At 49.3% G+C, this 17,927-nt stretch overlaps 1 protein-coding gene across 2 annotated transcripts in view; it reads right to left on the bottom strand.

The window, feature by feature from the left end:
* Positions 1 to 8,895, bottom strand: part of TBC1D8 (TBC1 domain family member 8) — a 135,576-nt gene extending 126,681 nt beyond the window's left edge. For both annotated transcript variants that reach the window (XM_068963912.1, XM_068963921.1), the window contains exon 1: positions 8,769 to 8,895. In XM_068963912.1, coding sequence (XP_068820013.1) covers positions 8,769 to 8,895 — 127 coding nt within the window. The remainder of the gene's footprint in view (positions 1 to 8,768) is intronic.
* Positions 8,896 to 17,927: the final 9,032 nt, after the last annotated feature.

Below are 17,927 nucleotides of genomic sequence, written 5' to 3'. Positions count from 1 at the left end.
TCCCTGGTGCCCAAACAGTTGCTCCACAGGCCTTACTGGACAGCTCACAGCCCGTCAAACCTAATTTCTCCAAAGTAGGCTCTCGGGAGCCACAGGACTCTTGCACATGCTGTTTCCTTCACTCAGAAGGCTCTTTCTCTCACCCTGTAGTAGGTTAATACCATCCTTTACACCTGCAGGTCTCAGCTAAGTTTACAGGTCGTCAGAGAAACGCTCCCTGACACCCCAACCTAAACGAGCTTCCCTGCTGTGCACTGACCACCCTTGATAATTCTGTATTTCATGGTTTAATACCGTTCCCTTCCCACTAGTATCTCCACCCCTCGACCGTATGTGTCATGAGAACACAGGACCTGGCAGCATTGCAGTATTCTCTTGGCTTTCCCTTCATCTTGGTATACAAATAATTAAATGGATTTTGCAAACATGACTGTAAAATATGAGATTTCAAAGTACAAAGACTTCTACCAAGCAATAACTATTTTTGCTGTTATAATTATTATCACTGCACTGCAGGCAGAGAATCTGAGACCCCAGGAGGGATGGGGTCCAGCTATAGCACCCTAGGTCTGAAGCTAGAGAAGGGGCAAAAACGATACACGTACTCAGTTCAGTTCAGTCGCTCAGCCGTGTGCAACTCTTTGCAACCCCATGAACCGCAGCACGCCAGGCCTCCCTGTCCATCACCAACTCCCAGTGTCCACCCAAACTCATGTCCATTGAGTCAGTGATGCCATCCAGCCATCTCATCCGTCCTCAATCTTTCCCAGCATCAGGGTCTTTTCCAATGAGTCAGCTCTCCATATCAGGTAGCCAAAGTATTGGAGTTTCAGCTGCAACATCAGTCCTTCCACTGAACGCCAAGGACTGATCTCCTTTAGGATGAACTGGTTGGATCTCCTTGCAGTCCAAGGGACTCTCAAGAGTCTTCTCCGACACCACACTTCAAAAGCATCAATTCTTCGGCGCTCAGCTTTCTTTGTAGTCCAACTCTCACATCCATACATGACCACTGGAAAAACCATAGCCTTGACTAGATGGACCTTTGTGGGCGAAGTAATGTCTCTGCTTTTTAATATACTGTCTAGGTTGGTCATAACTTTTCTTCCAAGGAGCAAGCATCTTTTAATTTCATGGCTGCAATCACCATCTGCAGTGATTTTGGAGCCCAGAAAAATAAAGTCAGCCACTGTTTCCACTGTTTCCCCATCTCTTTGCCATGAAGTGATGGGACCAGAGGCCATGATCTTAGTTTTCTGAATGTTGAGTTTTAAGCCAACTTTTTCACTCTCCTCTTTCACTTTCATCAAGAGGCTCTTTAGTTCTTTTTCACTTTCTGCCATAAGGGTGGTGTCATCTGCATATCTGAGGTTATTGATATTTCTCCCGGCAATCTTGATTCCAGCTGGTGCTTCTTCCAGCCCAGTGTTTCTCATGATGTTGATTTCTCTCCACCCCCCTTTTTTTAAGTTGGGAAAAAAAAGGAAGCAGAGAGCTAATAAATCTAGTTGTTATAACACGCCTACCAAATGTTCCAGAATATTAATGCCTCAGACTCGTAGAGCTGTGTGAGCTGAGGGGGGTGACGTGCTGGGAAAATCCTTCTGGGTCTTCATTTCTGTAGAGGTTACCACCGGGGAGTTCTCACAGCTGGGCTGGCACGGCTGACAAGCTACCACCAATCCTTTCAAGCATGCAGGCAGGCATGAGAAACAGCAGTAACAACCCTCTCCTATACCTATTCCTGTTTTCTGCATAATTTTCATGTTCAGGATGACGAAAAACATTTCTCAACCTCAAAGGCTCACAGCTATCGATTCGACTTGGGCATTAGTGGATTCACTAAATATACATCAAGAGTGCTCTGTTGACAGCAAGGATTCCAGTGCTGGTGGCGAACCGGGGACCTTCCTTCAGGAGCTCGAGGTCTGCTTTGCACAGATAAAGCCACAAAGAGCCACAGAGTAACAAACAGCAGTCAGTGTTATAAAGCAAAAGTGAAGGGGGACTTCCAGCGGTTAAGAATCTGACTGCCAATGCATAGGGGCATGGGTTCAATCCCTGGTCCAAGAAGATTCCACATACCTCGGGGCAATTAAGCCCGTGCACAGCCACTACTGAAGCACCTAGAGCCTGCGCTCGGCAACAAGAGAAGCCACCACAATGAGAGGCTCCCACACCATGCCTAGAGAGTAGCCCCCAAGACTGCTGCAGTCAGAGAAAGCCCACACCCAGTAACAAAGACCCAGCACAGCCAAAAATAAAACACTTTCTTTAAAAAAGAAAAGAATAAAAAAGGTAGAGGCCAGGGCAGGACAAGATGGGAGTGGAGGTCCCATCTCTAGGCAATGGCGCTCAAGTTGAGACTGCAAGAGGAGGTGGGAGCAACCAGGCAGAAGGCACAGCTTGTGAAGACCCAAGGAGAGCAAAGTGACCTACATGCTGGAGGGTTTTTTGCTCAAGAGCAGAAGACGGAGGAGATACAGCCTTAGAGGCAGTGCAGGGGTTGCTCATCACACCCCAGGGGCCATGAAAATACCCTAGGGCTGCTCCTTAATTTTGCTGTGGCTGATTGTTTTCAGTTACTCAGTTGTGTCTGAATCTTGGCAACCCTATGGACTGTAGCCCACCAAGCTGCTCTGTCCTTGGGATTTCCCAGGCAAGAATACTGAAGTGGTTTGCCATTTCCTTCTCCAGGGGATCTTCTCGACCCAGGGGTCAAACCCAGGTCTCCTGCATTGGCAGGCAGAGTCTTCACCACTGAGCCCTCTGGGAAGCCTGCTCTTTGATAGATTAAAGTTTTACAGAATGAAAGGGGGGGACATCTGTGCTGGAAATATGATCAGATTTACTACTTTCGTTTTAAATAAATCCCTCCCTTATCCAGCACTGCCAGAATGTGGAGTCAAGATCATGAAATCCTAACCCTTCACAGGGAGCAAATGAATTCTTCAAACGCTCCAAGCCTCTCAGTCATTTTGAGCTTTTCCTAAAGAACCCCAATTAGGCTGAAATAGCGTTCACCACTCCGCCAATTTGTACCTCATATTATTTTCTAGAGTGACACAACCCGGGCCTTGTTTGATTATCCAATTACAAACGCATGGCCCTTGTTATGTTCTCATTAAACGCATCTGTTGGGGCCCCCAGAGCTTTTGTTAATGGCTTATCAGTGCTTAGAGATATGCCCGTTATTTTACTTATATGAACCTTCTGATTTACGCTCCTGGAATCAAAGTACTTCCTTTGTTTGTGATTTCTTCCTTGTCCTGCTTTGGAAAAACAAAACCAAAGCATGTAAGACTCTAGGGCCAGTATCTGGGGAGCGCGCACCATGCAACAGCAGCCTATGGGAGCCGAAAAGCTTTTCTGTCGGTGGTGGGGAAGTAATCCACCACCACCTTCGGCAGCCTGAGCAGGACCCCAGTTGATATCAGACAGACTAGTCAAGAAAGGCCACACAGGTGCTGGGCTTCAACACTGCAGCTATGCAAGCCTCGGGACCGTCCACGTGAGTCCCTAGATGACACTCTCCCCGTCGGGGGCACTATCCTGAAGGCAGGAGACAATTCACCCTGGCCACAGCCGGCCCCTCACACTCAGTTCCCTTTATTAACTAGGTGGTCCAAGACCACCTCAGATCCTGCTGGCACAAATTGCTATTAAATAGTTCATCTTCTGGACTTCCTTCGTGGCACAGGGGATAAGAATCTGCCTGCTGATGCAAGGGACTCCAGTTCGATCCCTAGTCCAGGAAGATTCCACGTGCCCCGGGGCAATGAAGGCCCGACACTGCAGCTGCTGAGCCTGTGCTCTAGAGCGCAAGAGCCGCGATTGAAGACGGCGGGCCCTGGAGCCCGTGCTCCCCAACAAGAGAAGCCACTGCAAGAACACCCCCATCTCTCTGTAACTAGAGAAAGCCCGCGCACAGCAACAAAGACCCAGCTCAGCCAAAAGCAAAACTAGAACAATAAACGTGAAGATTTTTAAAATATAAATAAAAATACAAAATATTTCCTCTTCTAATTACATCTGGTAAATCCTGCAGTAATGGATAAGTGACTGTTTCTTACATCCTTCACTACAATGCAGCTAACTTTTTTGGCAACACTTTTGTTCTAAAAAGCCCTCTCAACTCAACTTTTTAAATGTCAGTTTGCTTTTTTTCTTTAAAACTACTAGGTGACGTGCACAACTAAGCCCTTGCTGTATAATGTTTATTTTCATTCTAACCCTTATTATAATCAGAAGCCTTTCACATTGCTGATGGGGTGTAAGATGGGATAGTCAAGGTGGAAAACACTTTCTAACCCTCTAAAGTTCGTTTCTGTCCCTGCCTTAAGGCAGAGTTATAACAAAGGCTCAAAGAAACCAAATAAACTAGCCCAGATTCGTACCTAGCAGACTTATCTTGACTCCAAACCCCATGTTTTCCACCCCCAGCCCATACTTCCTCCCTTGTTCCTAACTGTTAGGAAATTGGTTAGCCCATAACTGCACCAAGTACGGTGACAGGAACAACGGCCAAGGGAAACACCCTGAAAAGCAGAAAACATCAGCATGGGATTCAAATGATAACTTTTAAAGTGCCGGCCTCTTTGGGGAAAGGACTGCACAATCATACAGCAATCCACATAATAAAACACTGAAGAATAAATGCGCCCTTCAAATTCAGAGGGGCACAGATGGGTGGTAACACTTGGTCTTTACAGGTCCGTTTATGTGGCTCATTGTAAGCGCATCAGAGAACCTGGCAAGGAGGGGAAGTGGTGTCCTTCTGCCCACCGCCCCCAAAGGCTAAGTGGCCCAACTCTGTTCTCCCAGGGCTGACTTCACTTTTATAAGAAATATTCCCCCTGGCTGGAGACTGTATCCACAGGAACGCTGTAGAGCTTCCTCCTCTCCAGGGCAGCAAGAATCACTGTCAGGAGAGTTTTGGAAACATCTTAAAATACTGTGTTCAGTCACCAAGTTGAACTGGAGGTGAAGGTCACTGCCTTCTGCCGCCACACCAACCCCTCCTCCTCAGCCTGGGATCTTCTCAAGGCAGGTGCCTGAGGCTGGCAAGAGAAGCCACCTAAGAGGCTGATGCCCTGCTCCTCGGCCTCGAAGGAGGGAGCCACCAAAAGAGACTTCAATCCCCACCCACTCCCCCCAGCTTTCCGGTGGTCAGCCTGCAGGTACACAGAAAGCAGAGGACACAGAGGATATGCTTCCTGTCCCTTGTGACCAGCTCAGGCTCAGTCTGAAAGCTGGGCCTTCACACCCACCTAACCTTGGAGAAAAATATGGGCTCAATCATTCACGCGTGGCCTCATCCATCTATTTGTCCTACAAACGTTAACTGACCCTATGCTATCTGCTAGGCACCACCATGGGCAAAATGCCTGCCCTCACAGAACAGACAATTTATTAGGGGAAACCATGAACAAAACACATAAGTGCGATGGATATCAGAAAATGAAGGACTTCCCCGGTGGTCCAGGGGTTAAGACTCTGAGCTGTCAACACAGGGAGCACAAGTTCGATCCCTGGTTGGGGAATCAAGGTCTCACATGCCACACGGTGTGACCAAAAAATAATAAAAAACTATTTCAAAAAAGGAAGAAAAAGTGAGAAGGGGCTATGGAGAAAATAAAACGAGATGTGCACAGGGAATGTATTTGTGTAAGTCGGAGGATGAATTACAGTCCTCAGTGAAACAAAACCTCCTCTTTCTGAAGGTGGGCAAGCTTTCAACATGTCATATTACTTTAAAACGCCAATGGGAACCTCACATGTTTGAGACTCTGCTACCTAATCTCATGGCATCACCGATGCAATGGACATGAACTTGGGGAAACTTAGAGATGGTGAGGGACAGAGAGGCCTGGCAAGCTGCAATCCATGGGATTGCAAAAAGTCAGACACAGCTGGACAATTGAACAATAACAACAACCTAATCTCAAATTCTGCATCACGCTTCCTTTTACTGCTCCTCCACCTTTTATTTCCAATCCTTTTAACCACCTGCTACTTGCCTCTCCAAAGAAGAGCCTAATAACCAGCCAGAATGTGCACCCATTAATTTCTTGGATCAACTCAGCCTAAGCTTTAAATCTTTGAAATAAACTGCTAAAAAAATTGCCATATGAGAAATCTGCCAGTTCTGAAAACCATACCAACACGGAGCTGCCCCACTGTCACTTCAGTTTTGATTTCACAACATTCGTAAGGCCCCAGTTAGACCAGCTCACCGGTGGATGGAGCAACGGAGTTGCCTAATCGGCACAGCCACAGGCTCCCCACTGAATGCCCAAAGGTGGGGTGTCCACTGCTGAGGGGATGCCAGCCTCTCACAATCAGAAGGAGGTTCTGTGTGTGCTCAGTGGGGTCTGACTCTTTGCGACCCTGTGGTCTGTAGCCTGCCAAGCTCCTCTGTCCCATGCGATTCTCTAGTCAAGAATACTGGAGTGGGTTGCCATTTCCTTCTCCAAGGGATCTTTCTGACCCAGGGATCAAACCCCACGTCTCCTGCATCGGCAGGCGGATTATTTACCACTGAGCCAGCTGGGAAGCCCCAGAAAGAGGTTCTGAGTCTCCAAGAAATAAAGCAAAATGTCAGGGGTCTTTTTCTGGGGATTTTTCTTCCCTTTTTTCAGCTGATTTACTTCCTTTAAGAATAAGAAAACTGGGGACTTCCCTGGTGGTCCAGCTGCTAAGGCTCTGCCCTCCCAATGCAGGAGGCCCAGGTTCAATCCCTGCTCAGGGAACTAGGTCCCACATGCCACAACTAAAGATCCTGCAGGCCACCACTAAGACCCGGCACAGCCAAATAAATAAAAATATTATAAAAGTAAGAAAATTGTGCATATTCACAGCAAGCCAAAACCACAGTCAAGCCCAAGTAAGACCAAAGGCAGAGGCACTCTTTGATGTTGGAATGCAGTGGAAGAAGGCGCATCATTTTGAGTTTTTCTAAGACAGACGGGGAATCCCACAGACAGAGGAGCCTGGCAGGGATCCATGGAGTCACAAAGAGTCGGACGAGACTGAGCAACTGAGCAGCAAGACCAACTGGACCACAAAACAGGCTCTCCAGAACAGAAGCTGTCCTGAACCTGTCTTAGTCACAGGACCGTAAGCTTCGCCCTCTGGGTCTGGACCGTCTCCCCTGTTCAATGGTGAATAACCTGAAGTCTTTCCCAACACAGCCACCTGTGGGAGGAGCATCCCACAGACAGCGTCCACGGAACCGAGTTAACAAACGCTTGCTGAACCAATATTCCTCATGCTTCCTATTTCAGGCTCTGTTCTCACCCTCTACTAAAGGAGGCCCATTGTAGGCCAGGTTCTGTGCTGAACACACCAAAGGTTAAAGCTCCGCTGCGCTGAAAGGTCGAGGAGGGGACAGACCCCTCCTCCAGACTTTTCTCCTCTGAGAAAAGGATGCCACCCCTCCAGGATGCCACTCACCTCCACTCCCCAAGAGCCTGGGCACCAGGAGCCACTGTGCTGCTCAGGGGCCCACCAATGACCCCTTTGACCTCTGAGCTCCCTTACTCAGAGCCTCAAACAGTTCCCAGAGCAGGAACACCTGCCGTCCACCCGTTCCCACTGACCACCACCCCACTGCCCCTTCCAACCAGAAATCCCACCAACTCCAACTGACTCCTTGAGACTCAGTGAAGTCTGCCCTCCCTAAGGAATCTGGCTGCCAGCTTCCAGGCCTCTTCAGCCTAAAGTATGGGCAGAGTAAAGCAAGCCCTGGCACTTGGTTCTGCCCTTTCAGGATGTACTAATCGCATTTCCCCCATCGGGCCTGGAGGGCCTCCCTCAGAATAAGCAGACAGTAGAATCAGCAACAGGGAGCCAGGCTGAGCCCCTCCACCGCTCCCTCCCTGGCCTTGGTCTCCTTCCTCCTGGGTATAAGGAGGGACGAGATGGGAAGCTCTAAGGTTCCTTTTACTCTGATTCCAAAATCTGAAATTCCATATGGGTTCCCTATATGCAATTGAGAAAGGTTCCTATTATTCCTCCACTGACCTTTCAAACAGGTGTCCCCGCTGATGCAAACTGTCCAAATGCTTGACTTTCAAAGAGTTTTGGATCTTAAATTTGGGGGCGGGGTGGTAAATAAATTTTACAAGTCTGAGTTTTTTTCCTCCTTTCATTCCTAGAAAGAAAGTGAAAGGGTGGGGGTGGGGAGCTGACCCGCACGGTTTTGCTACTAGGATCACGAGCTCGGGATTCGCTCCACCTGGGTTTCTCCTCCGGGCGTGTAGACCACGCGCGGCCCGCCGCGCCCGACCCGCAAATCCCCCCGACAGTCTCAAATTGCCAGGGCCTCCCGAGCCTCGTCTCGCCGGGGGTTGGTCAAGTGTCCCTACCGCGGCGCCACTTGGAGCCTCGGGCGCGTCCAGATGGCCGGGCGGCCCCGCTGTCACCTGGCCCCGCTCCGCCCGGCGCGGCCCTCGCTCCAGCGCAGGTCTCTCCTTGGCTTCCCGAGTCCAGCCTGGCCTCCAGGCGGCCCCGGGGCCCGGCGGCGAAGGCACCTGCCCCGCCCGGGGAAGTGCACGAGCCCGAGAGTCCCTCCGGCCGCCACCTCGACGGGAGCGTACAGGAGAAACGCAGGAGAAAGGAAAACATGCCCGAGGCAGGGCCGACTCAGCCCGGCGTCTCCCCAGAAACCGCCACCTGCGCCGCACGCAGCCCGGGACTGGGGCCGCGGGCCCGGCGGGGAGCGAGGTCTGGGCCAGGCCACCCGCCCGCCGCGGCGCGCCCCTTACCCGTGAGCCGGCCGCCCCCCTCGCCGTGCCCGCGGCGCCGCTGCAGGATGAAGTAGCAGTTGCTCTTCTGAGTCACCCAGAGCTTCAGAGCGTTCTTCAGCAGCACCTCCTCGGGCTTGAGCCACATCGCAGCGGTCCGGCCGCGCCCGCGGGCCCCGGCTCACATCGCCCCGGCCGCCGGGCCGAGCCCGCTCGGGAGGAGGCGGCGGGAGCGCAGCCTGCGGGCGCCCTGCGCTCCGAAGTCCGGGGAGCGCGGCCGGCGCAGCTCGCCGCGGCAGCCCGCGCAGTCCTCGTGCCGGCCCCGCCCTGGGCCCGCCCCCGGTCCGCCCCCGGTCCGCCCCGGACCCGCCCCCAGGCACGCCCACCGCCTGCGCCCCGCCCACCCCGCCTGCTCCCGTGGGGACGTCCTGATTTCCGAGTCCTGGCGGCTCCAGGCAGTTCCGGAGTGGAGGGAGGAAGTCCGATCCCGGCTGCTCCCCGCCTCTTCGCCAGCGCTCGCGGGGGGCGCCGGGGCCCCTCTCCCCTCCTCCGCCCCTGCGGGGAGGCAGTCCGGAGAGCAGCAACAGCAGCACGAAGAGGAGAAGGAGGAGATGGGGGAAAAGGCATCTTGTTGTCACAGCTGCAGGTTGGCGGCCTAGGGCCTTTATATTTTGGGGAACAGCATGCACGCCATGAAAGGCAAGTGTGGCATTTAAAACAATAAGCGGGGCTTTCTTGGTGTCTCAGTGGTAAAGAATTCACTTGCCATTGCAGGAGACAGGGGTTTAATCCCTAGGCTGGAAAGATCCCACATGCGTTGGAACAACTAAGCCCGGGCACCACGAGTACTGAGCCCATATGCCTCAGCTACTGAAGCCAGCAGGCCCTAGAGCCCATGCTCCGCACAATGAGAGGCCCACACAGCGCAACTGAAGAGTAGCCCGGCTCTCCACAAATAGCAAAAAACCCGAGCAGCAAGGAGACCCAGCACAGCCAAAGCTGAATAAGTAGAATTTATTTTAAAATAACAAGAAACAGGGACTTCCCTGGTGGCACTGGCTAAGACTCCAAGCTCCCAATGCAAGAGGCTGGGCTTCAATCCCTGGTTGGGGAATTAGAACCCACATGGAGAAGGCAATGGCAACCCACTCCAATGTTCTTGCCTGGAGAATCCCAGGGACAGGGAGCCTGGTGGGCTGCCATCTATGGGGTCGCACAGAGTTGGACACGACTGAAGTGACTTAGCAGCAGCAGCTGCTGCTGCAACTAAGACTCCTAGAAGCCAAATATATAAAAAAATAAATAAGTCACATTTTTACAAGTAACCAAAAAATAGCATTAAAAAACTAAATTTTTCTTCTGCTTTTTAAAAATGCTGAGTGTACGCTCTCGATGCACTCAGGAGTGATCCCACCAGTCTGCTGAAGAGGGGTAATGCTGTAGGAATCTGAAGGGAGTGTCAGACCAAGCTCAACACTGCACAACCCTCATGGGCACGGGAGATGCCTGTGTGAGGATTCCCGTGCAGGTCCCCTACCCAGGAACGAAACCAGGCACGTTGGTTCTCAGAGAATTGAAAAGCTGGGAAATAATGGAGTAGGTGACAATAAAGAAAAGCTATAGGGAAAGTGGAGGTTGGGCTTTAAAAGTGAGTATTTCCTCCAAGTCTGGTGGAAATAGACATGTGGTAGCAGTTGGGAAAATCCCCTGGCGATGGGCATGGCTATCCACTCCAGTATTCTGGAGAATCCCATGGGCTAGAGAGCCTGGCGGGCTACAGTCTGTGGAGTAGCAAAGAGTGATTAACACTTTCACTTTTCAGCTGGCCTTGAACAGTTGGGCATAGGGGAGGCGGGGCTTGGAGCAGTCTCCTGGAGGAGGCAGTTAAATCCAACATCCTAGAAAGAGAGGAAAAGAAGCTCTGTCAACATGACCCTTAGGTTTTGACAAAGGGACTCCTGACAAAATGTGACTGTTTGTTAGGACAAATTGAAAAGCAGAAGTAGAGCCCCCACCAGACTACTGGGGGCTGAGTAGAGCTCCTTCAGTGGAGCCCAAGAATCTGTTCACAGAGGATCAGAGAGATCAGCTCGGAACCGGGCCTGACCCAGCAGGTGAGATGCCAGGTGAGAGGTCGTGTGGAGAGCAAACAGGACCGCTCACCCAGGGGGCCAGTTCTGTTGTCCAGAACCGCAGGCCACGGACAGATGCCCTGGGAGCTCAGCTGAGGAAGGAAGTCAGCCGTTCTGCAGGGGGACTTGGAGACCCCAAAGCATATAGAATGGGCAAGCACAACGGAAAATATCCCTTCCAGAAGCAGTCGTTGACAGTCCCACAGTTGGGCTTCCCTGGCGGCTCAGCGGTAAGAATCTGCCTGCAGTGCAGGAGAGCCGGGTTCAGTCCCTGAGTCCAGAAGATCTCCCGAAAAGGGAATGGCTACCCACTCCAGTATTCTTGCCTGGAGAAACCCATGGACAGAAGAGCCTGGTGGGCTCCACAGTCCCTGGGATCGCAAAGAGTCAGACACGACTGAGCGACTAACACACACACACAATCAGACACAGAGCCAGGCCGTAGAATTGCAGGATGAGTGGGACAGGGCCCCCGCCCTGAAGGTAGGAAAGAGGCACAGGGTTGTGGGGGTCATGCTCAGAATGCGGGTGCACAGAATGAAGGGGCCGTTCCTCAGGGAGAGGATGAGAAAGCCCCACGCAACAGCTGTGGTTTGACCAGGGCTCAGGAAATGAATGTGTTTGGCACAAGTCGGGAGGGCGGGTCTGGTGAGCAGATCAGCCTGTGTGCTCCTGTGGCTTAGGGCACACTTCTAGGGACAGACTGCCCTAGAGACAGATCAAATCCCAATCCAGCAACTATTTCACCATGCACCCTTGATCTGGGCTGTAACTGCAATCTCAGGAAGCCTCAGTCTACTCAACTATAAAGTTGGGATAATCATAGCACCTCCCTTATAGGTTCTATCCAGTGTATAACATATTCACGTACTTAGAACACACATAAGCACTCAATAAATGTCACCTCTTAGCACTAAATGTACAGACGTTCTTGGAGGTGAAACCATCCACACACACACACCCATATTTTAAACATTTTTAAGCTCTTATTGGGCTTCCCTGGTGGCTCAGTAGTAAAGAATCCACCTGCCAATACAGGAGGCATGGTTTTGATCCCTGGGTCAGGAAGATCCCCCAGAGAATGAAATGGCAGCCCACTCCAGTATTCTTGCCCAGGAAATCCCATGAACAGAGGAGCCTGGTGGGCTACAGTCCATGGAGTCGAAAAGACTAGTAAACAACTGAGCAACTAAACCCACAGTACCAAGCTCTCATTATCTGCCAAGTGGTAAATATAAACTGCTGCTGCTGCTGCTGCTAAGTCACTTCAGTCGTGTCCAACTCTGTGCGACCCCATAGGAGGCCACTAGGCTCCTCTATTTCTGGGATTCTCCAGGCAAGAACACTGGAGTGGGTTGCCATTTCTTTCCCCAATGCATGAAAGTGAAAAGCCCAAGTGAAGTCGCTCAGTCATGCCCAACTCTTAGTGACCCCATGGACTGCAGCCCACCAGGCTCCTCCGTCCATGGGATTTTCCAGGCAAGAGTACTGGAGTGGTGTGCCATTGCCTTCTCTGAAATGTAAACTATATGATATTAAATCATGAAAGCAACATATGAAAGCAACTGGGAGGGAATGGGAAGGGTCCTTTGGGGTACGGTACCCTGACCTCTCTCTCCTCCCACCCCCAAGGCTCCTGCCTGTGCCTCCCATTGGTGAAGTCCAACAGAAGTGAAAAGACAGGGGAGCCCAGGATATACTGTCTGCAGAGATCAGGCTCCTAGACACAGGGCAAGGTGGAGGTGGTCAGAGAGGGGATCTGGAGGGGCCAGTGGAGAATATCCAGCCCAAGTGGATATTGCGATGAATGGATAGATATACCTCACTGCTGCTCATCTCTGGGCACTATGGTTGGTGTTAGAAGTGTCCCCCAAATTCATAGATTGAAGCCTTGATCCTCAGTACCTTAGAATGTGACCTTACTGGGAAATCGGGCTTTTGCAGATGCAATCGAGTCATATTGAGGTCTGGAGGGTGAGCTCCAATGCAGTATGGCTGGCGTCCTTACAAAATGGGATATCTGGACACAGGGAGATGTGAAGACTGCAGTCAAGCTGTCACGAGTCAAAGAGCGACTAGAAGCCAGGAGAGAGGCCTGAACACATCCTCCTCTCAGAAGGAACCAACCCGGGGGCTTCCCTGGTGGTTCCGTGGCTTAGATTCTGCGCTCCCTGTGCGGGGGGCCCGGGCTCAGCCCCTGGTCAGGGAGCTAAGATCCCACATGGCACAATTAAGAGTTTGCATGCGTGCACGCCTGTGTACTCTGTCTCTAAGTCATAGCCCACTCTTAGCGACCCCATGGACTGTAGCCCGCCAGGCTCCTCTGTCCATGGGATTATCTTGGCAAAAATACTGGCATGGGTTGCCATTTCCTCCTCCAGAGGATCTTCCTGACTCAGGAATCAAACCCATGTCTCTTGTGTCTCCTGCATTGGCAGGCAGATTCTTTACCACTGAGTCACCTGGGAAGCCTGAGTTCTCATGCAGCAACTAAATTCCTGCATGCTACAACAAAGAATGAAGATTCCACATGCCTCAACTGAGACCCACGGCAGCCAGATGAATAAAAATAAATATTAAAAACAAAATTATGGTTGCCAGGGGGAAGGGATGTTAGGGACTTTAGGAACGTCATGTATACACTGCTATATTTAAAGTGGGTAACCCACAAAGACCTGTTAGTATGGCACACAGAACTGTCCTCAATGTTATGTGGTAGCCTGGATGGGAGGGGAGTTTGGGGGAGAATGGATACATGTATATGTATGACTGAGTTCACCTGAAACCATCACAACATTGTTAACCGGCTATACCCCAATACAAAGTTTAAAGTTACAAATAAATAAATAACAACAACAACAAAAAGGAACCAATCTCACTAACACTTTGCTCTCAAATTTCCAGAAGTGTATGACAGTGTCTGTTGTTAACCCATGTAGTTTATGGATGGTACTCTGTTAAGGGAGTCCTAGAAAACGCATGCAGTTGGCTCCTTAATCTTGCCCATGGCTGTTCAGATGCAGGTCTCTTGACCTGGGTTCCTGCAGGGACTGTGACTGATGCCAGGAGTGGCCCCAGCACACACAGTATGGAATTCTGGCTGGGCTACTAGCATATCTGCGCCTACGCTGGGAGCGAGAGAACCGCGATCCTCTATGGCACACAGTGGCCACCGCCGCCGCCGCCGCCGCCGCTGCTGCTAAGGCGCTTCAGTCGTGTCCGACTCTGTGCGACCCCACAGACGGCAGCCCACCAGGCTGGGATTCTCCAGGCAAGAACACTGGAGTGGGTTGCCATTTCCTTCTCCAATGCATGAAAGTGAAAAGAGAAAGTGAAGTCGCTCAGTCGTGCGCGACTCTTAGCGACCCCATGGACTGCAGCCTACCAGGCTTCTCCGTCCATGGGATTTTCCAGGCAAGAGTACTGGAGTGGGGTGCCATTGCCTTCTCCACAGTGGCCGCAGGATTACTCAAAAGAGCACGGTGGTAGTGTGATGAGCAGAGGGAGGACAAGGCTTGGGGGGGTGGGGCTCTTGCCTCTGGTGCACTGGTTGCCATGGCAACAATGATAATTACAAGGCGTGTAGAGTGAGATGGCTATTTCTGACTGCCCTGAAGGGTTGATTTTTTTTTTTAAATAACATGAAGTTTTCAATTTCATTTCAAGATGCAGGTATAGTGAAATTCAAGGAAGCCTTAATCTGGTACAGCTGCAGGACAGACAAGGGTCATCCTCAGATCCTAAATATAATTGTTCAGAGAAGGAGGGTTAAATTGGGAGGTTGGAACTGACATATACAGACTACTATAAATAAAATAGATAACTAATAAGGACCTACTGTATTACACAGGGACCTCTACTCAATACTCTAATGGCCTATGTGGAAAAAGAATCTAAAAAAGAGTGGGTATATGCATATGTATAACGGATTTACTTTACTGCACACCTGAAATTAATACAACATTGTAAATCAGTTAAACTCCAATACATTTTTTTTAATTTTTAATGTTTTTCAGGTCATCAAGTTGTAGCAAAATTCTTTTTTTCTCATTTTTCTCTATTAAGCTATAATTGATTTACAATATCATGTTAGTCTCAGGTGTATAACACAGTGATTCAGCTGTATATATGTATGTGTGTATACATATATATACATTTTTTTTTCAGATTCTTTTCCCTTTGTTTTAGAGTTTAAGTGTTCAAGTCTCTTGCTAAGATTAGGACATTGACAGGAGAGGAGCAGGACCACAGACTGTGAAGGGAATATTTGAGTGAGGCAGAGACAAAGTGATAATTATGTGAGGCCATAGAGATGTTAGCTAATGCTACAGTGGCTTTCATAATGCAATATAGTGTGTAACAGAGACAGCTAGTGTTACTTGCTCAGTCATATCTGACTCTTTGCAACCCTATGGACTGTACCCCTCTTTGCAGCCGCATGGACTTTAGCTCTCCTGGCTCCTCTGTCCATGGAATTCTCCGGGCAAGGATACTGGAGTGGATTGCCATTCCCTTCTCCATATTGCATATAAACATATCAAATCAATATATTTTATATGTTGAGCTTACACAGCATTTTCTGTCAATTATATCTCAATTTAAAAAACAGAAAGTAGAATGCAGAAACTCAAAGAAATAAATAGGAAGCAGAGAACAACAGAATTAGAACATAAATTGACAAAATTATTCACAAAAGTATCAAAAAAGTGATTAAAACAAAAGTACAATAGAGAAAATAGATAAACCCGGAAGTTGGATATTGAAAAATAAATACGGTCTCTAGAAAGACTGATCAATAGAAAGAGAAAGAAGAGGTGAGGAGAAGATTCAAAATAAAGCTTCATAAATACAAATAAAAACACAATTGTAGATTCCAGAGATGCCGAACAAACTACTAAGATATTATTAATTTTTTAAAAACTTGACCTCCCAATCCCCAGCCTCCCTTGCCTACAAAAGCACCTGCTCTTCCCCTGTTTGAGGAAATCAGCCATCATTCACAAGAAGGTCTCTCATCTGGGGCTTTTGCCTCCCATTTAGATGGGAGGTCTCCCATTAAGACCACTTGCCACCTCATTGGCTCTGGGGCCATAACAAGAATAAACTCTTAGCCGAGCCCAGAAGAAAACTGTGAGATCTGCTAGGGACGGGGTGGAGGTAAATTACACACCAAGGAAACTGGGACATCCTGTCAACGTGAATTGAGAGGAAGCTGAGGTCATGGATGGGAATGGAATCTACAGTGTTAAACCAAGAAGAATGAAATGGAAGGTTGGATTCAGCAAAATTTATAAACATATGTTACACTCACCCAGGATCCCCAGTGTAATTGAGATTTTTTTGTTTGTTCATTAATTTTTAGGGATTAATTGGAGGAAAGTTGATTTACAGTGTTATGTTGGTTTCTGCTATACACCAACTCAAATCAGCCATAACTACATATATATATATCCCCTCCTTCCTGAGCCTCCCTCCTAGCCCACCCCCATCCCACAGCCCTAGGTCATCACAGAGCACCGAGCAGGGCTCCCTGCGTTGCAGGTTCCCACTAGTGATCTCTTTCGCACATGGCAGTATATATGTTTCCATGCTGCTTTCTCAATTCATGCCACCCTTGCCCTCCCCCGCCGTGTCCACGAGTCTGTTTTCTACATCTGTTTCTCTATCCCTGCCCTGCAAATAGGTTCATCAGTACCAGCTTTCTAGATTCCGTACATATGCATTAATATGCAATATTTGTTTTTCTCTTTCTGACCTACTTCACTCTGCATAACGGGCTCTATTATATTCAGCACATCTGAGTGGCTCTAAGGTTTGATTGCTTGGTTTATTGAAGCCTGGATTTAACAATGGCCCATAATCAGTGGGGCTTCCCTGGTGGCTCAGCAGTAAAGAATCTGCCTGCAGTGCAGGAGGCGCCAGGAGATGTGGGTTCGATCCCTGGGTTGGGAAAATCCCCTGGAAGAGGAAATGGCAACACACTGCACTATTCTTGCCTGGGAAATTCCACAGACAGAGGACCCTGGCTGGCTACAGCCTGGAGTCACAGAGGGTCCGGTATGGCTGAGTTTGAGTGCCTGCATACACACACACTATCATCAATCAGTGAGGTGGAGATGCCAAAACCTCCCTGGTATATTGTAGACTAAGAATTTAAAGGCTGATGAGATGAGAATATTTGAGCGGGTATTTTATTTGTAACCTACAACCTAAACAGCCACCACCCCACAACCATACATACCCCTGGTCCCTGGGATCACCATCCTGCAACTACACTATACATCTTCATCAAGACTTTAAGAAATGTGGGGAATTTCTTCTTCTAGGAACGGCAGTTAAGGATCATTCCTCCTGCTGAAAACAACCATAGATCTGGACAAAGTACTGCTTTTAAATCTGTTTAAAGTCATGCAGGGGCCATGATGGCAGCAAGGACTTGAAGGGACAAGAATTTGGGGAGATGAGCCAAACTTATCAAGTTCATCCCTTCTAAGTATTTATGGGTTCGTGAGTTAATGAGTTGAATAAAATTGTTGGTCCAATGTTCATTTTAAGTCTGCAGTAAGAATTATGCTTTTAACTTTTTGAAAATTATATTTTAGCAATAAGAAGAAGGGTAACATCATTGGCCAGATGCTGAAATTATTTCACTATAGTAGAAAGATGGAAAATGGAGAGAGAAGTTAAGGGAGAAGGAACTTCAGAGATCCTTGTTCTCCTCTACACAGGATACGAATCACCACTAAATATACTCCCCGGCCCCAAGATAAGATGCAAGTCCCTTAGGCTAACTTTCTAGGCTAAGCACATTGAGGGAAGCAGGCCTGGTCTCTGGGACATGTCTCTGCTCTGGAGTATCCAAACCCCAGTGGCCACCTCCTCTGCTCTAACTGACTGGCCTTCTGATAAAGCGTAGGAACACAGCTCAGAAGTGTGCCCTGAAGTGTGATGATGGACATTTGGAGATGAAAGCACACCACTTTTTCAGAACTTCATCACCAGGACTTCCCTGGTGGTCCAGTGGGCTAAGGGTTCCATCCCTGATCCA

This window comes from Capricornis sumatraensis, chromosome 1 (genome assembly GCF_032405125.1).
Source record: "Capricornis sumatraensis isolate serow.1 chromosome 1, serow.2, whole genome shotgun sequence".
NCBI classification, from domain to species: domain Eukaryota; kingdom Metazoa; phylum Chordata; class Mammalia; order Artiodactyla; family Bovidae; genus Capricornis; species Capricornis sumatraensis.
The sequence above is the reverse complement of the archived record's forward strand: the minus strand, read 5'-3'. Positions and strand labels throughout refer to the sequence as shown.